The 20130-nt window shown below is 41.0% G+C and overlaps 2 protein-coding genes across 6 annotated transcripts in view; one reads left to right on the top strand and one right to left on the bottom strand.

Moving 5' to 3' along the window:
* Window positions 1-9803, top strand: part of FAM227B (family with sequence similarity 227 member B) — a 206083-nt gene extending 196280 nt beyond the window's left edge. For all 4 annotated transcript variants that reach the window (XM_086710650.1, XM_086710652.1, XM_086710651.1 and 1 more), the window contains 4 exons: window positions 1769-1841; window positions 2920-2994; window positions 6668-6737; window positions 9537-9803. In XM_086710650.1, the coding sequence (XP_086566776.1) occupies window positions 1769-1841; window positions 2920-2994; window positions 6668-6737; window positions 9537-9659 (341 nt within the window). In that variant the 3' untranslated portion in view covers window positions 9660-9803. The remainder of the gene's footprint in view (window positions 1-1768; window positions 1842-2919; window positions 2995-6667; window positions 6738-9536) is intronic.
* A 78-nt stretch (window positions 9804-9881) lies between these two features.
* The window catches only part of GALK2 (galactokinase 2), a 138568-nt gene continuing 128319 nt past the window's right edge, over window positions 9882-20130 (bottom strand). For both annotated transcript variants that reach the window (XM_086710654.1, XM_025918644.2), the window contains exon 10: window positions 9882-10240. In XM_086710654.1, coding sequence (XP_086566780.1) covers window positions 10033-10240 — 208 coding nt within the window. In that variant the 3' untranslated portion in view covers window positions 9882-10032. The remainder of the gene's footprint in view (window positions 10241-20130) is intronic.

The raw sequence follows: 20130 nt of genomic DNA, 5'->3' as shown, positions 1-20130 counted from the left end.
TGAATAAGTCTTTGAAGCCAATAATGATTATTCGTCCTGTGCACATGCAGTTGCTGGTCTGCCTCCTGGGGATGCCAGATGCTATCAGAGTACTGATTTAATTTCCACCTACACAGTACAAATGAACTTTTCATCAGAAACCATAAGTTCAGGAACCATATGCCATTGTGACATTAACCAGTGAAGTCAGGCTCCTCTCTTTCTTGAAGGAAAATCTTATTCTAAAACCTAGATATAATTAAGGGGGAAAGAAAACTTGGAACGTATCAATGAATAGTCTTCTCTAAAGCCTATTTCAGAGACTTTTGATCCATTTTAGGGTAAAATAATCACCCAGCACCTCTCAAACTCTGTGCTTGGTAGGATGGAGTGTGTTCTGCTGTCAGCACTTCTTCCCTCTATGGTCAGTGATGCTGTTAAGAAGCCTGCTTAGGGATGAGCACTGAGTGTTGTATGGAAACCAATTTGACAATCAATTTCATATTAAAAAAAAAAAAAGCCTGCTTAAACAGGTTCTGTGACCAACCCAGAGAACTTACCGCTTCTAGCATTGCTGAGAAAGTAGTCTTGAGTGCAGAGAAAACCAGGTGACCTTTTCCTTGATTCTAAGACCTTGATTTTCCAATTATAAGTGATTGAAGATAATTCCTGAGTAGTTTAGAGCTTCATAGGAAAGATGAATTTTATGTAAGTTCATTTTGAGAATCTTTCTTGTGGAGCCATTCATCTTCTTCCTTCTAGATACCTCAGCTGAGATGCAATGCTCAGGAAGTTAAGGTCATAAAGTTAAGTACCTATGTGGTCCTGCCTCCAGAGACCAAATCCACTGGACTGCTCCTAACATTCTCATACCAGATAAATAAGATTAAAATGAGCATCAAGGACAGCCTTGAAAGAGACCATAAATAATGCAGTCAGAGAAAGACAGAGGTAATACTGAAGAGTGCTTCAGGAGGAGGAGCGGAGGCCATACAAGGACAGCCTCATGCCCTGTGTCTTGGTAATCACAGAGGTTTAAAGAGCTCCTAGTTTATCAGTGAGGCTAAGGTCTTCTCTTAACACAAGCCGAGAGCTGCCTCCTGGAGTCATTCACCAATTGCTGAAGGGAAGGGAATTCAGAAGGGAAGTGCCTGCTTTGTTAAGGCACGAATGTGGGTTTAAGACCAGGGTTAGGAGCACAACCACAGGCTGTACCAGAAACAGGTGGGACAAGAGCCCCGGGCTTTTTAACAGCACACTTACACCTTCTATTTACCATCTTTCTTCCCTGTAATAACTAAGGCAACCAACATATACTGCCATGCACCTCCGGAGCCTTTCAGAAGTCAAGAAACCTTGAGGTTCTTGGTATATGTAGAAATGAAGAAATGCTTCAATAGGTTAAAAAATTTTGATACATTTTAAATATTTAATTTAACAAATTGCTGCTTTTAATGTACATACACATGCATGTGTGCATGCACAGGCACACACACAAAACACCACAAAAAGTAATCACAGAATTTAAGAAACTATTAAATCTGAGTGCACTGTGGGTGGTGTAGTTCAGATTATGGGACACAGTTTAACGTGGTCTAATGGATCCTCCTTCTTTCTGTCTTCTCAGTTTAAATCTGGACGTAATATTCATGTCCACACTTGAGACCCTTCATGAATGGGAAGCCCGGGCGAGATGGCCCTCTTGGTCCCCCCGGTAACGGATACTGTCCTACTCTCCCAAATGTTTCTAATTACAAATCTTTCCTTAACCATAAGCCAATCACACCACCTGCTCCAACCTACCGTGATATCATAAAAGAAGCAAAAAGACAGTTTGCAAAGAATCAAAAGGATTTTAGGATGTAAGTTGATGCCAAACTGTTGTTAAATGTAAAATCATAAGTGCTGTGAGCTGGAAGTAATCATAGAAATCATCTGCATTAAGCTCCTTATTTTACCGGTGAGGAGAGTCACTTCTGAGTGTCTTAAAAGATTTGGAGATTCTTGGGGCGCCTGGGTGGCGCAGTCGGTTAAGCGTCCGACTTCAGCCAGGTCACGATCTTGCGGTCCGTGAGTTCGAGCCCCGCGTCAGGCTCTGGGCTGATGGCTCGGAGCCTGGAGCCTGTTTCCAACTCTGTGTCTCCCTCTCTCTCTGCCCCTCCCCCGTTCATGCTCTGTCTCTCTCTGTCCCAAAAATAAATAAATAAACGTTGAAAAAAAAAATTAAAAAAAAAAAAAGATTTGGAGATTCTTTTCTAGTAAGTGTCAAGGGTGTACGTTAGAGCTGTGGAGCCATGGCAAGTATCAGGGGGTTGAAGGAAGGAAGGAAGCTTTGCTGTACTGTGGTTGGAGGGATGCACCCAGCATGGAGAGACCAGGAGAGAGCTCCAGGGAACAGAGACTGGAGTACTGTTGATTTACAAAGATGAGCCCTGGGAGCACAGAAAGGTTGTTTGCAGGATGAGCTCCCTGGAGCAGGGGTGACAGTTGGAGCAGTATTAAGGAATCGAATACAATAAAGAGATAAATGGAAGAGTAGCCAGGTAGGTCTTATCCAGTGAGCAGGACAAAAGTTTGTAGAAAATCTGCTTTCTGAGGGGCGCCATTTCCCTCCCACCTCCCCCAGCTCTCCAACCCCCACCACATATGCACACGCACACACAGGCATCGACGCTTTGTAAGAGGGCCCCTGCTGAAGCAGCAAGGTGGAGTCCAGACCTTACTCAGGTGTCATGGGTTATGCGTTTGGTATGTATATATAGGAGGGGCTGGGCTGGGGGCGTCCTCCCACCACGTAGTGCGTAGGGGGGGGATGTTGAAGAACTGGTCTGTGAAGGGCTTTTGCTCACATGTAGAAGTCAGCAAATTGCTGATTTATTCTTTCCCAAGTAGAAATGCCTGCTTTACTTTAAAATTTAACTCGAAATTTTGATTTTATAGAGAGAAGCACAGAATTAATGAAGAAATAAAACTCCTAAGACAGCGGCAGGAAAGAATTGACAAGGAGCTTGATAGGTTTGTTCCTTACTCAACTTTCTAGTGCTTAAAAACATTTTAATTGGGGGGCGCCTGGGTGGCGCAGTCGGTTAAGCGTCCGACTTCAGCCAGGTCACGATCTCGCAGTCTGTGAGTTCGAGCCTCGCGTCAGGCTCTGGGCTGATGGCTCAGAGCCTGGAGCCTGTTTCCGTTTCTGTGTCTCCCTCTCTCTCTGCCCCTCCCCCATTCATGCTATGTCTCTCTCTGTCCCCCCAAAAAAAAACAAAAAACATTTTAATTGAACAAGTGTATTACATAAAGCTACGATAGGTTTATTTAAAAATACATCAACTCAGGTATCTGCAAAGCGATTTTTCTACTTAACTGTCCATCTGAATAAGTTGCTTTGTCTACAGAATCAACTACTCTACTAATTTAATTCATTGCTAAACATCTCCTTTTACTCCTCCACCTTTAGGGCTTAAGCTCAAGGCCAAAGCATAAGAGACTCTTAAAAACCGAACAAACTGAGGGTTGATGGGGGGTGGGAGGGTGGGTGATGGGTATTGAAAAGGGCATCTTTTGGGATGAGCACTGGGTGTTGTATGGAAGCCAATTTGACAGTAAATTTCGTATATTAAAAAATAAACCCATAAACATGCCCTGCCCTCCGGAAGACGTAAACTAGAAAAACAGGCTATTTAGCTGGTCTCTCTTGGGCTAGTTCTTTGTTCCTCTTCTGCTATAGATACAAACATTTTGGGGGGCACATTTATTTTATAATTGAGTAGAAAAACGAAAACTATAAAGTACTGAGACTAACCGACTTTTAGCATACTCACGTGCCCCAAAATTGACAGGTGAGTGCAGCCCTGCAGACAAGCCACAGCTGTGTGCCATTCATCTTCTAATTCCTATTTTGGAACTTAAATTGCGAGTCTCCTACAGAGCTGTCGAATCATTGTGTTATACACCCAAAACTTACATTGTGTGTACACTATACTTAAATTGAAAAAAAACAAAAACTAGTTTCTCGCGAGGGGTGCCTGGGTAGCTCAATCGGTTGGGTGTCTGTCTTCAGCTAAGGTCATGATCTCACTGCTCATGAGTTTGAGCCCTGTCAGGCTCTGCTGATAGCTTGGAGCATGGAGCCTGTTTGGGATTCTGTGTCTGCCTCTCTCTGCCCTTCCCCCCACTCACATTTTCTGTCTTTCTCTCTCTCTCAAATATTAAATAATAATAAAAACATTTTAAAATTATAAAAGAAAAAAAAGCCAGTTTTAGGGCACCTGGCTGCCTGTTAATGGAGCTTGCAACTCTTGATCTCAGGGTTGTGAGTTTGAGCCCCATGTCAGGTGTAGCAATTACTTAAAACCTTAAATAAATAAAATCAAAGTTAAAAAGCCAGTTTCCCAGTCACATGAGAAAAATCTAGCCTATTACTTTAGAATCTTGTCTCACTTTTCACAAAAAATCTTATCACCCAAATTTCCCCTTCACAATACCTAAATTATAAGATCTGATCCCAGGTGACATTTACAAGTTCCCCCAAATCAAATCTGTATGGGATGGGATTTCTCATCACTGAGAATATACAGAAGAATGTAGAACAGTCACAGCAATTTGCAAGAAGCACTCAGATATGTTTTATGCAATGGGACATTGTTGTGATAGGGAAAAATCTATTACAAGATGGCCGACAGGACTGCTAGGGAAATTCCCCTTCCAGGTTCTTCTTCCTACCCCACTTGCCCAGCGCACCAAATTACTAATGGGGAATGCGGAAGTAACAAACTATAAATTGTTCCCTCTGCTTAAGCTTGGGGCTCAGACCTCAGGAGGGTGATCTCCTCTGAGCCCGCTGGTGTAAAATAAACCACCTGCCTTCCAAGATCGCCATGTGCTGGTTGGTTCTTCTGCCGGGTGAGCCGACCAGGTTCCATAACAGTTGGAGAAATTAAAGGGGAAATATTCAGTTGTGTATATAAATCTCAAATGCCTATTAAATCTGTGGGCACAGCATACAAGTATATCTGTAATCTTCGAAAGAGATACTCATGGAGAAGAAAGGAAAGGCAAACAGAAAAATGGAGGTTAGGTAGTGGGGATGATGCAAAATTGTGAGTGTCCTAAAAAAGCACTGAATTGTACACTTAAAAATTTTTTTAACGTTTTTATTTATTTTTGAGAGACAGGGAGAGACAGAGTACAAGTGGGGTAGGGGCAGAGAGAGGGAGAGACACAATCTGAAGCAGGCTCCAGGCTCTGAGCTGTCAGCACAGAGCCCGACGCGGGGCTCGAACTCACAAACCACAAGACGCTTCAGACCAGTCAGACGCTTACCCGACTGAGCCACCCAGTTGCCCCTGAATTATACACTTTAAAACGGTGAATTTAATGGTATGAGACATATGTCAATAAAAGTGTTATTTTTAAAAAAGGAACAGGACACTGCAAATTAAAAGGGTGAGTTGGAAGATGGCTTGATTTTAACAAAGTGAGGTGAACCAGAATTGAGTATGACTGGCACCTGAGGGAGATTCTAAGGGTGTTACTGAGAAAGGACAGCAGGGATATTCTGGAGTGTGGTTAGGACTGTGAGAAAGAGACCCAAGCTGTGAAAGCCAGATTTGAGGAAAGCAGGAGAGAACAGACCCAGAGGGGAATAATAAGTGAAGAGAAAAGCCAGTTGGGGAGATAAAATGGACAGAGATAAAGCAGAGAATACTTGAGGAGGCATTTGTTGGTCGCGTGGCTCTAATGCAGGAGACCCTAAGAGCTAGCCCTGCTGTGCCGTCCTGGGTGCCCTATGCCAAGTGCTAAAAAAAACCTAGAGGCAGCCTTGTGGGGGGTGGGCTAACCCAAACTTTATGCTTTAGCAAAGTATATTGGAATTTTCAGAATGTTTTCTTCCTACAAATTCCATGGAGGAAAAAAATCATTTAGAATGTCTCCCTTGAAAATTGCTGTGAAATTAATAGCCATCTATCCCTTTTCATTTTCCTGTCTGCTGTGTTTCTCTTGCTAATGTTTCTCCCTTGTCCCAAGTTCTTACCCATCCTGGCCTAGCCTAGCTCAGCTCTGCCTCTCCCCTCATCCATAGATGTCTGGAAAGGTTTCTGCAGCCTCCTAAATTCAGCTATTCAACTCCTTCATAAGTATTTCTTAAATGAGTACTTGGTGACAAAAATCATGATAGATTCTTGGATTCCTGCCTCCATGGGCTTCCAGTCCAGTGAGCACCCTCATGCTTTAGCCTTTTCCACCGCTCTTTCCCCCCAAATCTCTCCCTGCCAGTCCCTCTTATTCTTCCCTCCCCACTGACGCCCCCTAAAGTCTGCACTGGAGACGGGAGAGTGAAGTCAGTTCAGCAAATACTGTGTAAACCATCTCATGAAGAGAATGCTTCACTCCTGGGGAGCAGTGGCACACAGTGGTTGAACTGAAGGCTCAAGTCACACTGCTTGGGTTCACATCCTGTATGACGTGCTAGCTGGAGGACTGGGGGGACAGGTTACTGAACCTGAGCCTTTTTCATCATTTATAATACTGGGTGACAGTAGTGCCTACTTCATAAGAGTAACTGAATGAATATATGTAAAATGCCAGCAGATGCCCAGAATATTAAGTTTTGTGTAAATGTTGGCTCTTAGTTGGTGTCAGTATAAAACAATTAGTTTGGCTACTGATTTTTAAAAAATTTTTTGATTAGACTCCAGGCGAAGGCTACCAAGAAACCCTACGAAGCTAAGAATGACTTTGACAAGTTCCTACATAAACTGGTATGTTTCCTTTTTGAAAATAGTTGAGAATTCTCTCTCTACCTTGTCTTAATTGGACTGGACAATATTCAATAGCACTGCATGGTTTCACATCCAAGTTACAGTGAGTGACAAGGTAGAATACGCTATTTTAATCATCTGCATGCACATTTAAGATCATCTCTGTTTTACATATTAGTGACAACCTCATGCCCACTTATCCTCATCCCTTGCTTCTGACCATGGACAGTTCATGCAACTGAAGACCTCCAAATGCAGTCAAAATTTCAAATAGAAACTTTATCAGTGTTTGCAGTCATATTTTATTTCCCATTAATAATTCAACAATAATACATTGGATTCCAATGAATGCGTTAGATGAATGGTCCCTGCCCTCAACATAAGACAGAAATTATAAGGTTCTAAACAGGACTCAAGTGTGAGAAAGAAAGAAAATAAAGGAGCCTGCTCTGTCTTTCCAGTTTTCTTTGTCCCCCCCCTCCCCCTTTGGCTCCTCCTTAAATTATGGGCACTTCTGTTAAATCTGAAGGTTCCTCTTCCCTTCCAGCAGGCAAGGACATGTAGAGAAAGGGGTGCAATAAATCTGAAGGTTGAGCCAGCTGAGGTCAGGAATAGGAGAGAGCTTTTTATTTTTAGCATGTCTTCGAGAACAGTCCTCACTGGCCACTAGTGTAACGTCAAAAACAGAGAGTAGATCATCTAATGAAATTTCTATATGAGCCAGAAAGGTGAGAGAAGGGAGTAGAACACCTGCATGTTTAATATTAAACAAATAGGACTATTCTTTACTTCCAAAAAAAATTCTTTCTCCCATTTTTCTTGGTCTCCCCTAACTACTACGGCTAGAGACATGGGTACAGAGAATTATTTAGTGTAAGAAAGCCACTGTGCCAGTGTGCTGGTGAAGGGCAGGTGACCTCGGCTGGTAAATGGTACATGGGCCGAGTATCAGGGAAACTACAAGTTTTGGAAACTGTAGCACACTGAAGAGTCCAACATCATCTAAACAAAGCAGCTATACCTCAGCTTAAGTTCACTGTCCACCCCCCATCCCCAGGAATGGAGGGCAGGGGATAATCAGATCTTTCACCATCCATAATCCAGATTCTCCTATAAAATTTCTGATGAGAACCCCAAGTTTTTAAATACTTGGGGGCCAAACTAAATGTATCTGCAAACCAGATGTGGCCTGTGGGCTACTGGTTGGCAACCCCTCATCTAAATGCTAGACTTAGAGCTCTTCAAAAGCTACCTCCAGCCAGCGTAACCTATCTTATCCTCCACTGTATCCCAGGGCAAACAAACCGAGGTGTCCAGACACACCATGTTTATTTGCCCATACTCATACATTCACTCATCTGCAGTGCCTGCTCCCCAGCTTTCATATTCGACTCATTCTTTAGGGCCCTGCTCAAATTCCATCTTCTTCATAAAGCTTTTTTCCAGTTGCCCTAGCCCCATCCTCTCCAGAAAAGGTTGAAATCTCTCATAATTTCTAGAATGACACTTGGTGATGGTTTGATTGAAAACTAGTTCTTTTCTTCAAGCCAGACACCAAGACAAGAGTAGATCCCTGGCTTAGAACAACTGTGTCTTCCAAAGCAGAGGGCACAATGGAAGTTTTTAATCACGTACTGCAAGAAGGAACCTCATGATGAAAAGTTTAAATAGAATAGCAAAGCAACGGAAAGTACCACTTTTTTTTTTTTTATAGTAATCCAGGTATCTTTAAGTCATTATGTACCAACCACAGATCTTCTGTGGAAAATGGAATAGTATTAAAAAACAAAGAATTCTAATTTTAAATCATTTCAGATTTTGGATTATTGGGTGTTTAAAAACTCAAAATTCATTCAACATATTTGACTTAAGCTTTCTCAAGCGTTTACCTTTCTTTCAAGATGAAAATGCACCTGCAGTTTATTTTAGAATAGAATGGATTTCCGAGTCATTTAAATAGGACTGTTGTCCTTTGAGAAATATTAAAACTAGCTTTGCCTCAGACTCTCCAAAACTGAGATTCAAGATGATGTCTAGTGTTTAAGATGCACATTAATGAGCAAAACAGTCATCAAATAATACGAAAGTGTGATAATTTTCTGGATAATTTATGCCATAAGACTGTTGCTGTCTCAATTATCTGGTTATAGCAGCAAATTACTTTCTGGGTTAAATCTTCATATAATTCAGGAAGACCTTCTTGTGAGAAAGCCATTCACTTACCATCACCACATGGCTAAACATTTCTGCCCACTTTTGATGAACACATAAGGACTCACCAACACCCCTACTCAACCCCAGAACCCACTCTTACCCACATACCTGCATAACTGTCCTACACTGTTCCACACATACAAATGAGACCTGCTAGACACACCCCAAAGGGTTGTGAGGCATGGATGGGGTTTCCCAGAGCAAGTAAGCGTGCCCTGTGGATCAGAGAGGCATTTGAGAAGAGGTAGCATAAAGTGGGAAGAAAGTAAATTCTATGAACAAATTGAATTATCTGAATTATCATCCAGATAACTACTTTAGTGTGAATAGAGGTAAGGTGTAGAGTGTCTTTTATGTAAGTTTCTCTATTTTAAGTGACAGAGACAGCTGAGGGCTGAAAGAATTGAAAGTGATTGTTTATGTGATATCACATAGCTTTTAAAAAGTAAATGAGCCTAAATCCATCTTGGCCAAAAAAAAAAAAAAAAGGTAATTCTTCTCGTCTTGATAATTAGTGAGTGTAGTAACCTCACATTCAAGTATCCGGGAAAATTTGTGAGTCTTTCATTATGATTATTTTAATAGCGTTCTGAAGCTCGAACTGAGAGAGAGTTTCTGGCATCACTCTCATCATCAACATCATCAACAGAAGACTACAACTGTGAAGAAGAAGAGTGTCAAGAGAAACCAGAAATGGACTGTATTTAAGAATATACAATTCAATTGTATCCCTTTAATTGTAGCAGCATGTTTAACTCAAGTCTAATCCATGAGGTCAGTATAAATGTCTTTTACCAATTCATCTTTAAAAATCTTGAAATCAATAAATGTCAGTAAATCATCCTTAAAAGATCTGCCCAAGCATAATTTTGGCTCTTATTGGTAGAAAACATAGTTTAAGATGGAAAAATAATCATTATGAAGCATAGAGAGCTTTCAACCGTTTCTTTGGAAATACATCTTGATAATAGCAACCGTTCATCATAATACAAAACAGAAAGAGGATTAATTTACTGTGGCATAAGAAGTTCTGCCAGTTCCTAAATGCCCTAAATAGTTTCTCTGAGATTTTTTACATTGTTTAGGCCTCAAGGAAAACCAAAGCCCCACCCCCAGGTTTGGTAGCAAACAAACTCTGCTTCTCGAATGTTAAGTTTCGGTCGCTCCTCTGGTAATAAGCTTCGTGCACCTTTGCTAGGAAGCTGGACAGCTTGTCAGCAGGTACAATTGATACTGTACAGCCTCCCCATCCTGCTCCAGTGAGTCGTGACCCTTGAGCCCCAAACTTCCTAAAACAATGAGAAAAAAAAAATTAGAACCTGTAAAAGAAAGTAAGAGTGGTTTGCCTGGTGCTTCTAGAACACACAGCCTGAGGAGAGAATATGTGTGGGGTTTTTTTGGGGATCAAGGGGTAGTTAAGTGTTGCCAAACATTTTAGGACATGAAGGAATGTACACTGTTTCAGAAGGTGATTTGAAATTTAATTTTATCTAAAACTAGCCCATGGTTTTTTTCTCTAGGTAGTAAAAGTTAGCATTACTCCTGTTTAGTGAAAGCTGGCAATAATCCACTATAAAGTCTTGATTCTATAAAGTCACCAATTGAAGAGTTGTATGTGGCAAGCTTACAGGTGATGAAGAGGAGGGAGTAAAAGGAAAAGAGACAGCAGACATGATCAACTATGAATCAGAAGGTGGCTCCAAATGAAGTCAAATCAAAATGTAAATTGCAAGTCTTATACAAGTGAGGGCTTTCTCTAGTAGTCATTTAAGGTGTGTTTGTAAGACTTGGCTGTTCCCCATAAAAGTATCAGTCCCCTAGAACAGACAGCCTGGGTTTGCGTTGAATAAATTTATCGAGAAGGAACATGTTATTAAACTCTAGACCAGTCTATTTAAAACCTAATGGGAAGCTATACAGACGTTTCCACAAAAATGGAAGGTGGCCTCTACAAGTCCAAACGCATCTTCCTTGAACCTTTGGGAACTACTCTGACAGCTGAACTCAGAATTTACCATCAGCCAAAATGTGTGACCCGGATGGAAACCACTATTTAAACCACCACACAAAAAGAGGTCATTTTAGTCACCATCACCCAGGCCAGCTTCCAACCAAAGATTTATACCCAAGTGAAAGGCCCTACACAAAGCACAAGAGTCCCTCATTTTTTAAAGATGTAATTTATCCTGATAATAAAGGTTAACATGTACTTCCAATTCTTCCTAATAAAATTTGCTCCAAATTCATAGCAGATTAAAAACTCCATAATTAATTTAGCACAATTTTGTCTCTCTTTTTCCATCTAAATGAGCTACTTTACTTCCTGGAAAATATCAATAGAATATTAACCCTCCTCTAGGACATCGGATTTATTGCACACCAGTAATTCATTTTCCCCTCAATGATTTTCTCAATTGATTCCTTTTTTTTTTTTCAACGTTTTTTTTTTTTTTTTTATTTATTTTTGGGACAGAGAGAGACAGAGCATGAACGGGGGAGGGGCAGAGAGAGAGGGAGACACAGAATCGGAAACAGGCTCCAGGCTCCGAGCCATCAGCCCAGAGCCTGACGCGGGGCTCGAACTCATGGACCGCGAGATCGTGACCTGGCTGAAGTCGGACGCTTAACCAACCGACTGTGCCACCCAGGCGCCCCTCAATTGGTTCCTTTTTATTATCTGTTGTATTCATTAAAATATGTTTTTCAAATGAAAATAGATGTGTACGGAAGAAAACAAAATGCTTTCAAATAAAGATTACTCATCTCCTGCTGTCCCCCAGACATTCAGCTTACAGCCCAGCAGCTGCACAGAGCCCAGACTCCTATCATCCAGGCTGAAAGTTTCTCTGACTGGGAGATTCTAGGATAATTCTGAGTTCCCAGACTGGCAAAGGGCCATTTTTCAATCACAAAGAAAAAAAGAAAGTTGTGATACGCAGTGACATCAAACTATTGCTACCCATGGAAGATGCTGAAAAAACCGAGGTGTCACCGAAGCATTTCTGGAAGACCCTAAAATTGGGACACAGAAGCCAACCGTGGCCTGGTCTAGAGAACAACAGGGTGCCTCTTACATGATTCTCTAAGATCCAGACTATGCCACTGTGCTGGACTTAAATCAACCAGGTCTTTTATGGTCTTCAATGGACTTCAGACATGTTTTCTTACATCTTTTCATCTGAAAAGTTTTTGAAAGCTGTTGTTTCAAAACTGAATCTAAAGCAAACTGAGTATTGTTTCTAACTGGTTACAAAACCAATAGGAATTGTGCCAAAGGGTGTATTTTCCTCAGTATCCTGCCACTTTCCAGAAAGCAGAAACTAGAAGTATTTCTAGGCAAATATATTCACTTTTGAGTCCCCAGAGCTGCTCTGGCACCACCCTGCCTGCTGCAGATGAAAATGGACTGGGTTGCATCAGCCACATGATATGAAGTCATCAGGGCTCAAATTCCCAAACAGAAAATGATAAATGCTATTATTATAAATAGCCTTCTGCCCTTGAGTCAATGGCACTTGTGATCACAAATCAGGGGGCCGCCCGAGTACCTGGTCTGCAGCCTGCCCAGCTATATATACTCACAGAGGCAGAGGTCCTGTCTGCAGTGTTCTAAACTGGTGCTTAATATGCCCTTTGGCATATGCCATAGAAATTCAGGGAAAAATCCAAAAGTTAGGAGACCAATATAAACTTTATATTAGGAAAGAAAAAGAAGGCAAGCCTTGTTCTTCCTAAGAGAACACTAAGACATTAAAAATATAGATTCTGAGCTATTGCACATCAGAGAGCAATACAAGAGTTATGAACACCAAAACCCTAGAATCCCCCAAATACCACTTCTTTGTGGTGACCAGATTGGGAAATAATGTGGAAGGGTTGGTCAAAACAACCAAAGCAGCCTTTGCCTTTATTAGTATGATCTACGAAACAAAGGCGAGAGGAGTTAGGCAGATTATAGAATGCTCCCTTTGATCCTTTTATCACTGAAAAGTAATCATATAACTAACTTTCCAGGCATCCAATATAGCCTGGCTAAAATCTCCTACTTTAAATGAGCTGATTGGACCATAAAGCACTTACTAAGATACAAGGCACAGAAAAAAGCAGGGCGTGGTGGGGGTGGGGGTGGGGAGAGGGTGGAGGGAGATCCAGTAAACATAGCCTTGCTACAAAGAAGGAAAGAAGGGATTGTGCCTCGTATTTCAATTCAATTTTATTTATTTCAAAATACTTGTATATTATACAAATGGGTATTAAATTAATTCAGAATATTTTGAATTAAGGGAGAGGTTATATCTCTCCAGGCCCAGCCCAGCACAATTCTAGATATTTGGTAGATTGTAATAAATAGCTGTTGGGATTATTACACTTGTTTTAAAATGTCAAAATATATACCCAGTCTGTTTATTTTTTTATTAAATCAATGTTAGAAAACTTCAATTATGTGAAACAGAGTACAATAATGAAGAGATAATGTCCACCCAATTATAAAATATCATTTTGAATGAACAAAATGCATTTTTTAAGAGATGGCTAAATTTTATTTATTTTTATTTTTAAAGTTTATTTATTTATTTTTGAGAGAGAGAGCACAAGCAGGGAAGGGGCAGAGACAGAGGGAGACACAGAATCCGAAGCAGGCTTCAGGCTCCAAGCTGTCAGCACAGAACCCAACATGGGGCTTGAACTCACTAACTATGAGATCATGACCTGAGCCAAAGTTGGACGCTTAACTGACTGAGCTACGCAGGTGCCCCTCGAAATGGCTAAATTTTAAAAAAGAATTTCTTGAAGTACGTAAAACAACTTTTAATTATATGTGAGACAGCTCACATATATATATTATATATAAATATAACCTGTTGGTAATATATCTTATATCTGGAAAGCCTTCTAGCTTCTGCTCTAAAGCCTAGAATCTTCCAGCTAGAATCTCAGGAAAACAGAACTTCCAGAAGAATTTCTATGACTTTTGCAGCCAAGTTAGAAACACTCAGATTGCTTTAGATTCAAGAAACCACAGACTTCAAATACTGTTCAAATGAGAAAGTATAAGAAAATGTAACTACAAGTCTGTTTGAGAAACGTAAGCTACTAAAGGCCCTGAAAGATGAGCTGGTTTCTGCAAAGGGCATATATATATATATATATATATATATATATATATATATGAACAGGGTTAGGGGGGTGGAGAGGACAGTAAGCGGAAGACAGGGGCCCAAAGAGAAGTGAGCCCCTAAGCGCAGTGGAAAGGGCCTTGTCCCTTTATTTGGTAGAGTGTAAAGATTAGCCTCAAGATCATGGGGAAGGAAACATACAAACAGGAGTTTACACTTCATTCTCCCCTGACCTGCTCAGGAGAATGGGTGCAAAAGGCTGAGCAGCATAGCCATGGAGTAAAGTTTGAAAAGATTTCTGAGGAAGACAGCAAATTAACTTTTGTAATCTTTGTTAGCCTATTAACATTTGTCATTCATTTCCCTTAATAGCTTTGGCAATGATGCAGCAATGAGGTCTCTAATTTCAGCAAGTGTCAAAACAGAAATAAAAGACATTAACTATTTTTTCTTAAATATAACCAGGAAAATTGATAACAAATGAGCTATCTCATATATAACTGACTTGGTTTGAAAATTGCTTTGTGTTTCTCAACGAATCCTACTTTAAAATTTAGCTGTTTCTTAAAATTTACATTTTGTTCATTTAGAAGAATTATTTTATAATTGGGCAAGTTTCATCTTATTCTCTCACTATTATACTTTGTTTCACATAATTGAGGTTTTCTAACATTAGTTTAATAAAAATAATAAACAGCTTAACAGCATAAATGTAGTTTCCTTCTCCCTCCCTGGCCCTTTCTTTGAATGCTAAACTGATTTTCTCTTAAAGAGCAGTGAAAAGCTCAATTGACAAACAGAGCAAGTGTCAGTGATCTTTTCTTTCTTTTCCCCCTCTTTTCTCTGCTTGGGTCATATAGCAGCTTCTTACACATTTTCCTATAGGCTAGCTACCTAGAGATGCCTTTTGAATATAGTCTAGCTCAGATCACAATAAGATTTCAGTTTGTATGACAGGTGTTTGAGGGGATGCAGAGAAAGGGGAACCCTCTTGCACTGTTGGTGGGAATGCAAAGTGGTGTAGCCACTCTGGAAAACAGTATGGAGGTTCCTCAAAAGTTAAAAATAAAACTACCCTACGATCCAGCAATCTACTAGGTATTTACCTACAAAATGCAAAAACACTAATTCAAAGTTATACATGCATTATCTATAATAGCCAAGTTCTGAAAGCAGTCCAAGTGTCCATCCATTGATGAATGTATAAAGAAGATGTGGTATGTATGTACACACACACACACACACACACACACACACACACACACTGGAATATTACCCATAAAAAAGAATGAAATCCTTCCATTTGCAATGACATGGATAGAGCTAGAGAGTATAAGGCTAAGCGAAATAAGTCAGAGAAAGACAAATACTGTATAGTCTCACTCATATGTAGAATTTAAGAAACAACAAATGAGCAAAGGGGAACAAAAAGAGAGAGAGACAGAGAGGCAAACAAAGAAACAGACTGTTAACAAGAGAGAACAAACTGATGGTTACCAGAGGGGAGGGGAGCGGGGGAAAGAGTTAAATAGGTGATGGGGATTAAGGAGGGCACTTGCTGTAATGAGCACTGGCTGTTGTATATAAGTGATGAATCCCTAAATTCTACTCCTGAAACTAATATTACACCATATGTTGACTAACTGGACATTAAATTAAAAGTTTTAAAAATTACTAAAAAAAAAAATTTAGCTTGTATGTAAGTGCCCTAAGTATCTAGGCATTAAAATCCTTCATTCACTCAATCAATTAGTTGTGTTTTCATACAAATAGTTTCCAAGCAGGCCTTCAGGAAAACTAAAGGAATTTTAAAGTGTCACAAGTAGACCTGGAAGTAAAGACTGTCTTTGGCCTTGTTGCTCCTTGAACCCATTTAAGCTTCCCTCCTCCCTCCTCTGGTCTCGGGAAGGCAACCAACCATCTAAGGCTGCCCAGTCTTAGTCATGCCTTCCCCACTGGTGTTAACACTTTTAAAGGGGACAGGGAAGTGTGGAGATGATCGTGACTCTTAAAAGAATACTCTACCAGAGGTTGACTTTATGGTACCAGTGGCCCAGGCCTTGCCAGGGCCCTTCCCAGCACATCCAGCACCTCCCCTGCCTAGCCCAGTGCTACAGTCATGAAGCTTCAGGAGGAACTAGGGCTTAAGGACATCTCATTTTGCATTTGAACCTTTCTACTCATTTACCCTCCACGACTATTATCCGTCTTTCTCTCTCACTTTTAACCACCCCATCTCACCACTATCTTTTTAATTCTTCTGCATTCCTTCCTCTTTCCCCTTACACACACACACACACACACACACGCACACACACAAGTGTCAAGAGCTTTTGAAAGCGGAGTTTAGACTTCGGTGCCACATAGGACACAAATACCCTGGAGCAAAGCATTTGCTGGCTGTAGGGAGGAATGGCATCAATGACTGCATCTACTTAGTTCCCCCAGTCTGTCTTCCTAGGAGGTTGCTCTGCCACGTAGGGCCTTTTAGTAACTGGCAACCAGTTGGAACATTTGGAGACTATCTGCTGGTCACAGTGACAACAAAGAAAAAATTAATTAAATCAGAAGTTTAGGGACCACACAACTATTCTGGCCAATATTTACAACACAACAAAAGGTAATCTTTCAATATGGGAAACTCGATCCCTATATGATTATCGAATAAGTAGAAACTAATTTTGATGGTTTGCAATTGACTTTCCAAATAAAAAAGCCCATAAAAAAGAGATTGAGCTCCTTATACTAGACACAACTGAATTTTCCTCAGAAAAGCAACATAGCAGGGGCGCCTGGATGGCTTAGTCGGTTAGGTGTCCAACTCTTAGTTTTGGCTCAGATCATGATCTCAAGGTTCATGGGATTGAGCCCTGCATCAGGCTCTGTGCTGACAGAGCAGAGCCTTCTTAGGACTCTCTCTCTCTCTCTCTCTCTCTGTGGCCCACCCCCATGCACACACACGTATACTCTCTCTCTCTCTCTCTCTCTCTCTCTCTCTCGCAAAATAAACATTAAAAAAAAAAAAGAAATGCAGCTGATGGAAATGAGCTAGACAGAAATACTTTGAGAAATTAAGTGTTTAGGGATGCCTGGGTGATGCAGTCAGTTAAGTGTCTGTCGGACTCTTGATCTTGGCTCAGGTCATGATCTTGCCTGTTCGTGAGATCGAGCCCTGCCTCGGGCTCTGTGCAGACCATGGGAGCTTGGGATTCTCTCTCTCCCTCTCTCTCTGTCTCTCATGCTCTCTCTCTCTCTCTCAAAATGAATAAATTAAAAAAAAATAAGTAAGTGTTAATTTAAGTGTTAAATTTGAGTGTCAAGGCATTAAGAAAGGACTTTCCAAAAACAAATAAAAATAATAATAAAAGGTGCTCTTCTAAACTCTTTTAAGACCTAGCCATTAGATCCCTCACTGGAACCACATTAAAAAAAAAAAAAAAAAAGAGAGAGAGACCTATAGATGGTTAGAACAGAAAAAGATACAGGAGATCATAAAACAAGACAACAATGCAAAATCACAGAGCTCAGAAGGAAAAGTGGCAGAGCTGGAACTCAACCTTCTTAACTTCAACTCAGTTGTCCTCCTACTCCACACACTGCCTACCCCGCTCAACATGGCTTTGTCCAGTGTTCACATGCTGCACACTAGGACAACACAAACCTCCATTATTAAAGTTTTAAAGCTGGAAAGGAAAATGACCCACATTCCAACATAATCATATCTCAGTAAACTCAGGGGAGAGAGAGAGGCATGGCAAAAGCACTGGATGAGGAACCAGACCTTTCACACCAACTCAATACATTTACTTGTTCAAATCACTTCACCTCCTAGTGCCTGCTCAGGTCTTGAAGGACCCCTCCTGCTTTCTTACCTTATGGCCCTATGAGAGAATTCTGCCCCCCAAAATGTGAAATACCGCTTCCCAAAATGTGGCTTTGACAGAAACAAGCAAACTTTCTCAGGCCAAACACCCAGGAGTCATCTTGATTCCTGTCTTTCACCCACACAACAATTATCTTGAATCTTCCTTCAAGGCACGCCTTGCATGGGATCACTTAGCACTTCCACTGCCACCTTTCCACACCCAAAGCCAAAGTCCTTCCAGTGGCCTAGGAGGGCCCTGTGCTGTGACTCCCCACTCCCCTCCCCCCCAACTTCATCACCTGCTACTCTCTCCTTTACTGCCCTCCAGCCTATGAGTTGTCCAGCTCTTCCTCACATGTGACAGCCACATCCCCACCTCTGGGCCTATGCACTTGCTATTCTCATTTCTTCATGTCCTCAGGTCTCCGCTCAAACATCACCATCTCAGAGAAGCCTTCCTCAACCCTTACTATAAAGGTCACCCATCCAAACTGGAGAGTGTTATGCTAAGTGAAATAAGCCATACAGAGAAAGACAGATACCATATGTTTTCACTCTTATGTGGATTCTGAGAAACTTAACAGAAACCCATGGGGGAGGGGAAGGAAAAAAAAAAAGAGGTTAGAGTGGGAGAGAGCCAAAGCATAAGAGACTCTTAAAGACTGAGAACAAACTGAGGGTTGATGGGGGGTGGGAGGGAGGGGAGGGTGGGTGATGGGTATTGAGGAGGGCACTTTTGGGATGAGCACTGGGTGTTGTATGGAAACCAATCTGACAATAAATTTCATATATTGGAAAAAAATAAAAAAATAAAATGCATGTAGAGCCCATAAAAAAAAAAAATAAAGGTCACCCATCCAACCATGATACTCTATCCCTTCTTTTTTTTTTTTTCATAGCACTGTTTTTTTTTTTTATACCACTACCACTCAATTTATTTTTAACTGTCACTCCCCTCTTTCCCCATGAGAGGCTCCATGAGAGTGAGAGCTGGTTGACAGTCCCAGGAAGGGAAGGTTCACTAGGGGATTCCAGGAGGCTGACCAATGCCCTTTCACCGCTTTTCAGGGGGGAGTCAAACTACCCCACTACCCTCCAGGCAAAGACACTTCTGCCTGATTTCTGCACAAATCATTCCACTTCTTTTAATTTCCAGAACTGAATAATACTCATCCCTTCCATTTACTGGGCCCTTGATATTTTCAGAAAAGAGCACTTATAGTGGAACAAGCTCTGGAAGGCATTTTGGCAATTAGTGAGCAAACTCTGATGCCAGCAGAGTGATTCTCATCAATGTTATGTTCAAGTCTCTCTACAAGTTGGGTTACACATGCCATCTGTGATTAGTGGAGCTAGGTGATTTAAACTTTTCAGGCTGGAAGTGTGGTAATGAATGAGGCAAGCCATAGGCGCCAAGTGGTTAATTTTGTTTTCATTACTAATTGCAGGCAGTTCTGCATTATCTTCTCACAGTGGAAATAACATCTAGCCATTTGAGAGTCCTCCCAATTTCCCTTTCAGTCCTCCCAAGGTCAATGAAATCCCTTCTGGGTAAAGTGACCATTCTACTCTATTATCCCCATTCTCTAACAATTATAAGGAAGCTGTTCTCAGGCTTTGTGAAAGAGTTTTCCCCTTTACATTTCTGTCTCAACCAACCATTTATAAGCCAGGCTTTCATCAAGTCCTCATTTCTCCAAATTGCTTAACCTAAATCTGGAAAGCTTTCTGAGTAATTCCTTCAGCAACCTCCCCTGCCCCCAAATACACTATCAGGTCTGAGGGCCTTTTTCTGTTTTCTCCCTTCCTTTGAAAAAATCTACTACACTTAGGACACCAAACAGGAGATGCTGGCAGGGCCCCCATTGTAGTGGATATACCATTGATTAAAATATGATGAGAAAGTAACAGCAGGGCCATGGCTAAGAAAATCTCCCTGAAATACCTAATCATCCGAAGATGGAAAGGCATTGTGAAGAACTGATTCCAAAGAACTGATTCATAAAGCTATTGGAGTCAGGTCTCCAATATTTCTCCTACAGATATTTAGGAGGGAACGAGTTCAGCTCTGTATCATAGACAACACCTCAGATAGGAAGTGGGGAAGGATCCCCTTTCATTTAGAAGGTTATGAAAATATTGCATTTTTTTTTCATTCATTTCAACAGTTTCCATGGCCGTGTCCCACAGCCCCCCC

This window comes from Puma concolor, chromosome B3 (genome assembly GCF_028749965.1).
Source record: "Puma concolor isolate L17-30 chromosome B3, mPumCon1.1.hap2, whole genome shotgun sequence".
NCBI classification, from domain to species: domain Eukaryota; kingdom Metazoa; phylum Chordata; class Mammalia; order Carnivora; family Felidae; genus Puma; species Puma concolor.
This window is presented reverse-complemented; position numbering and strand designations above follow the sequence as displayed.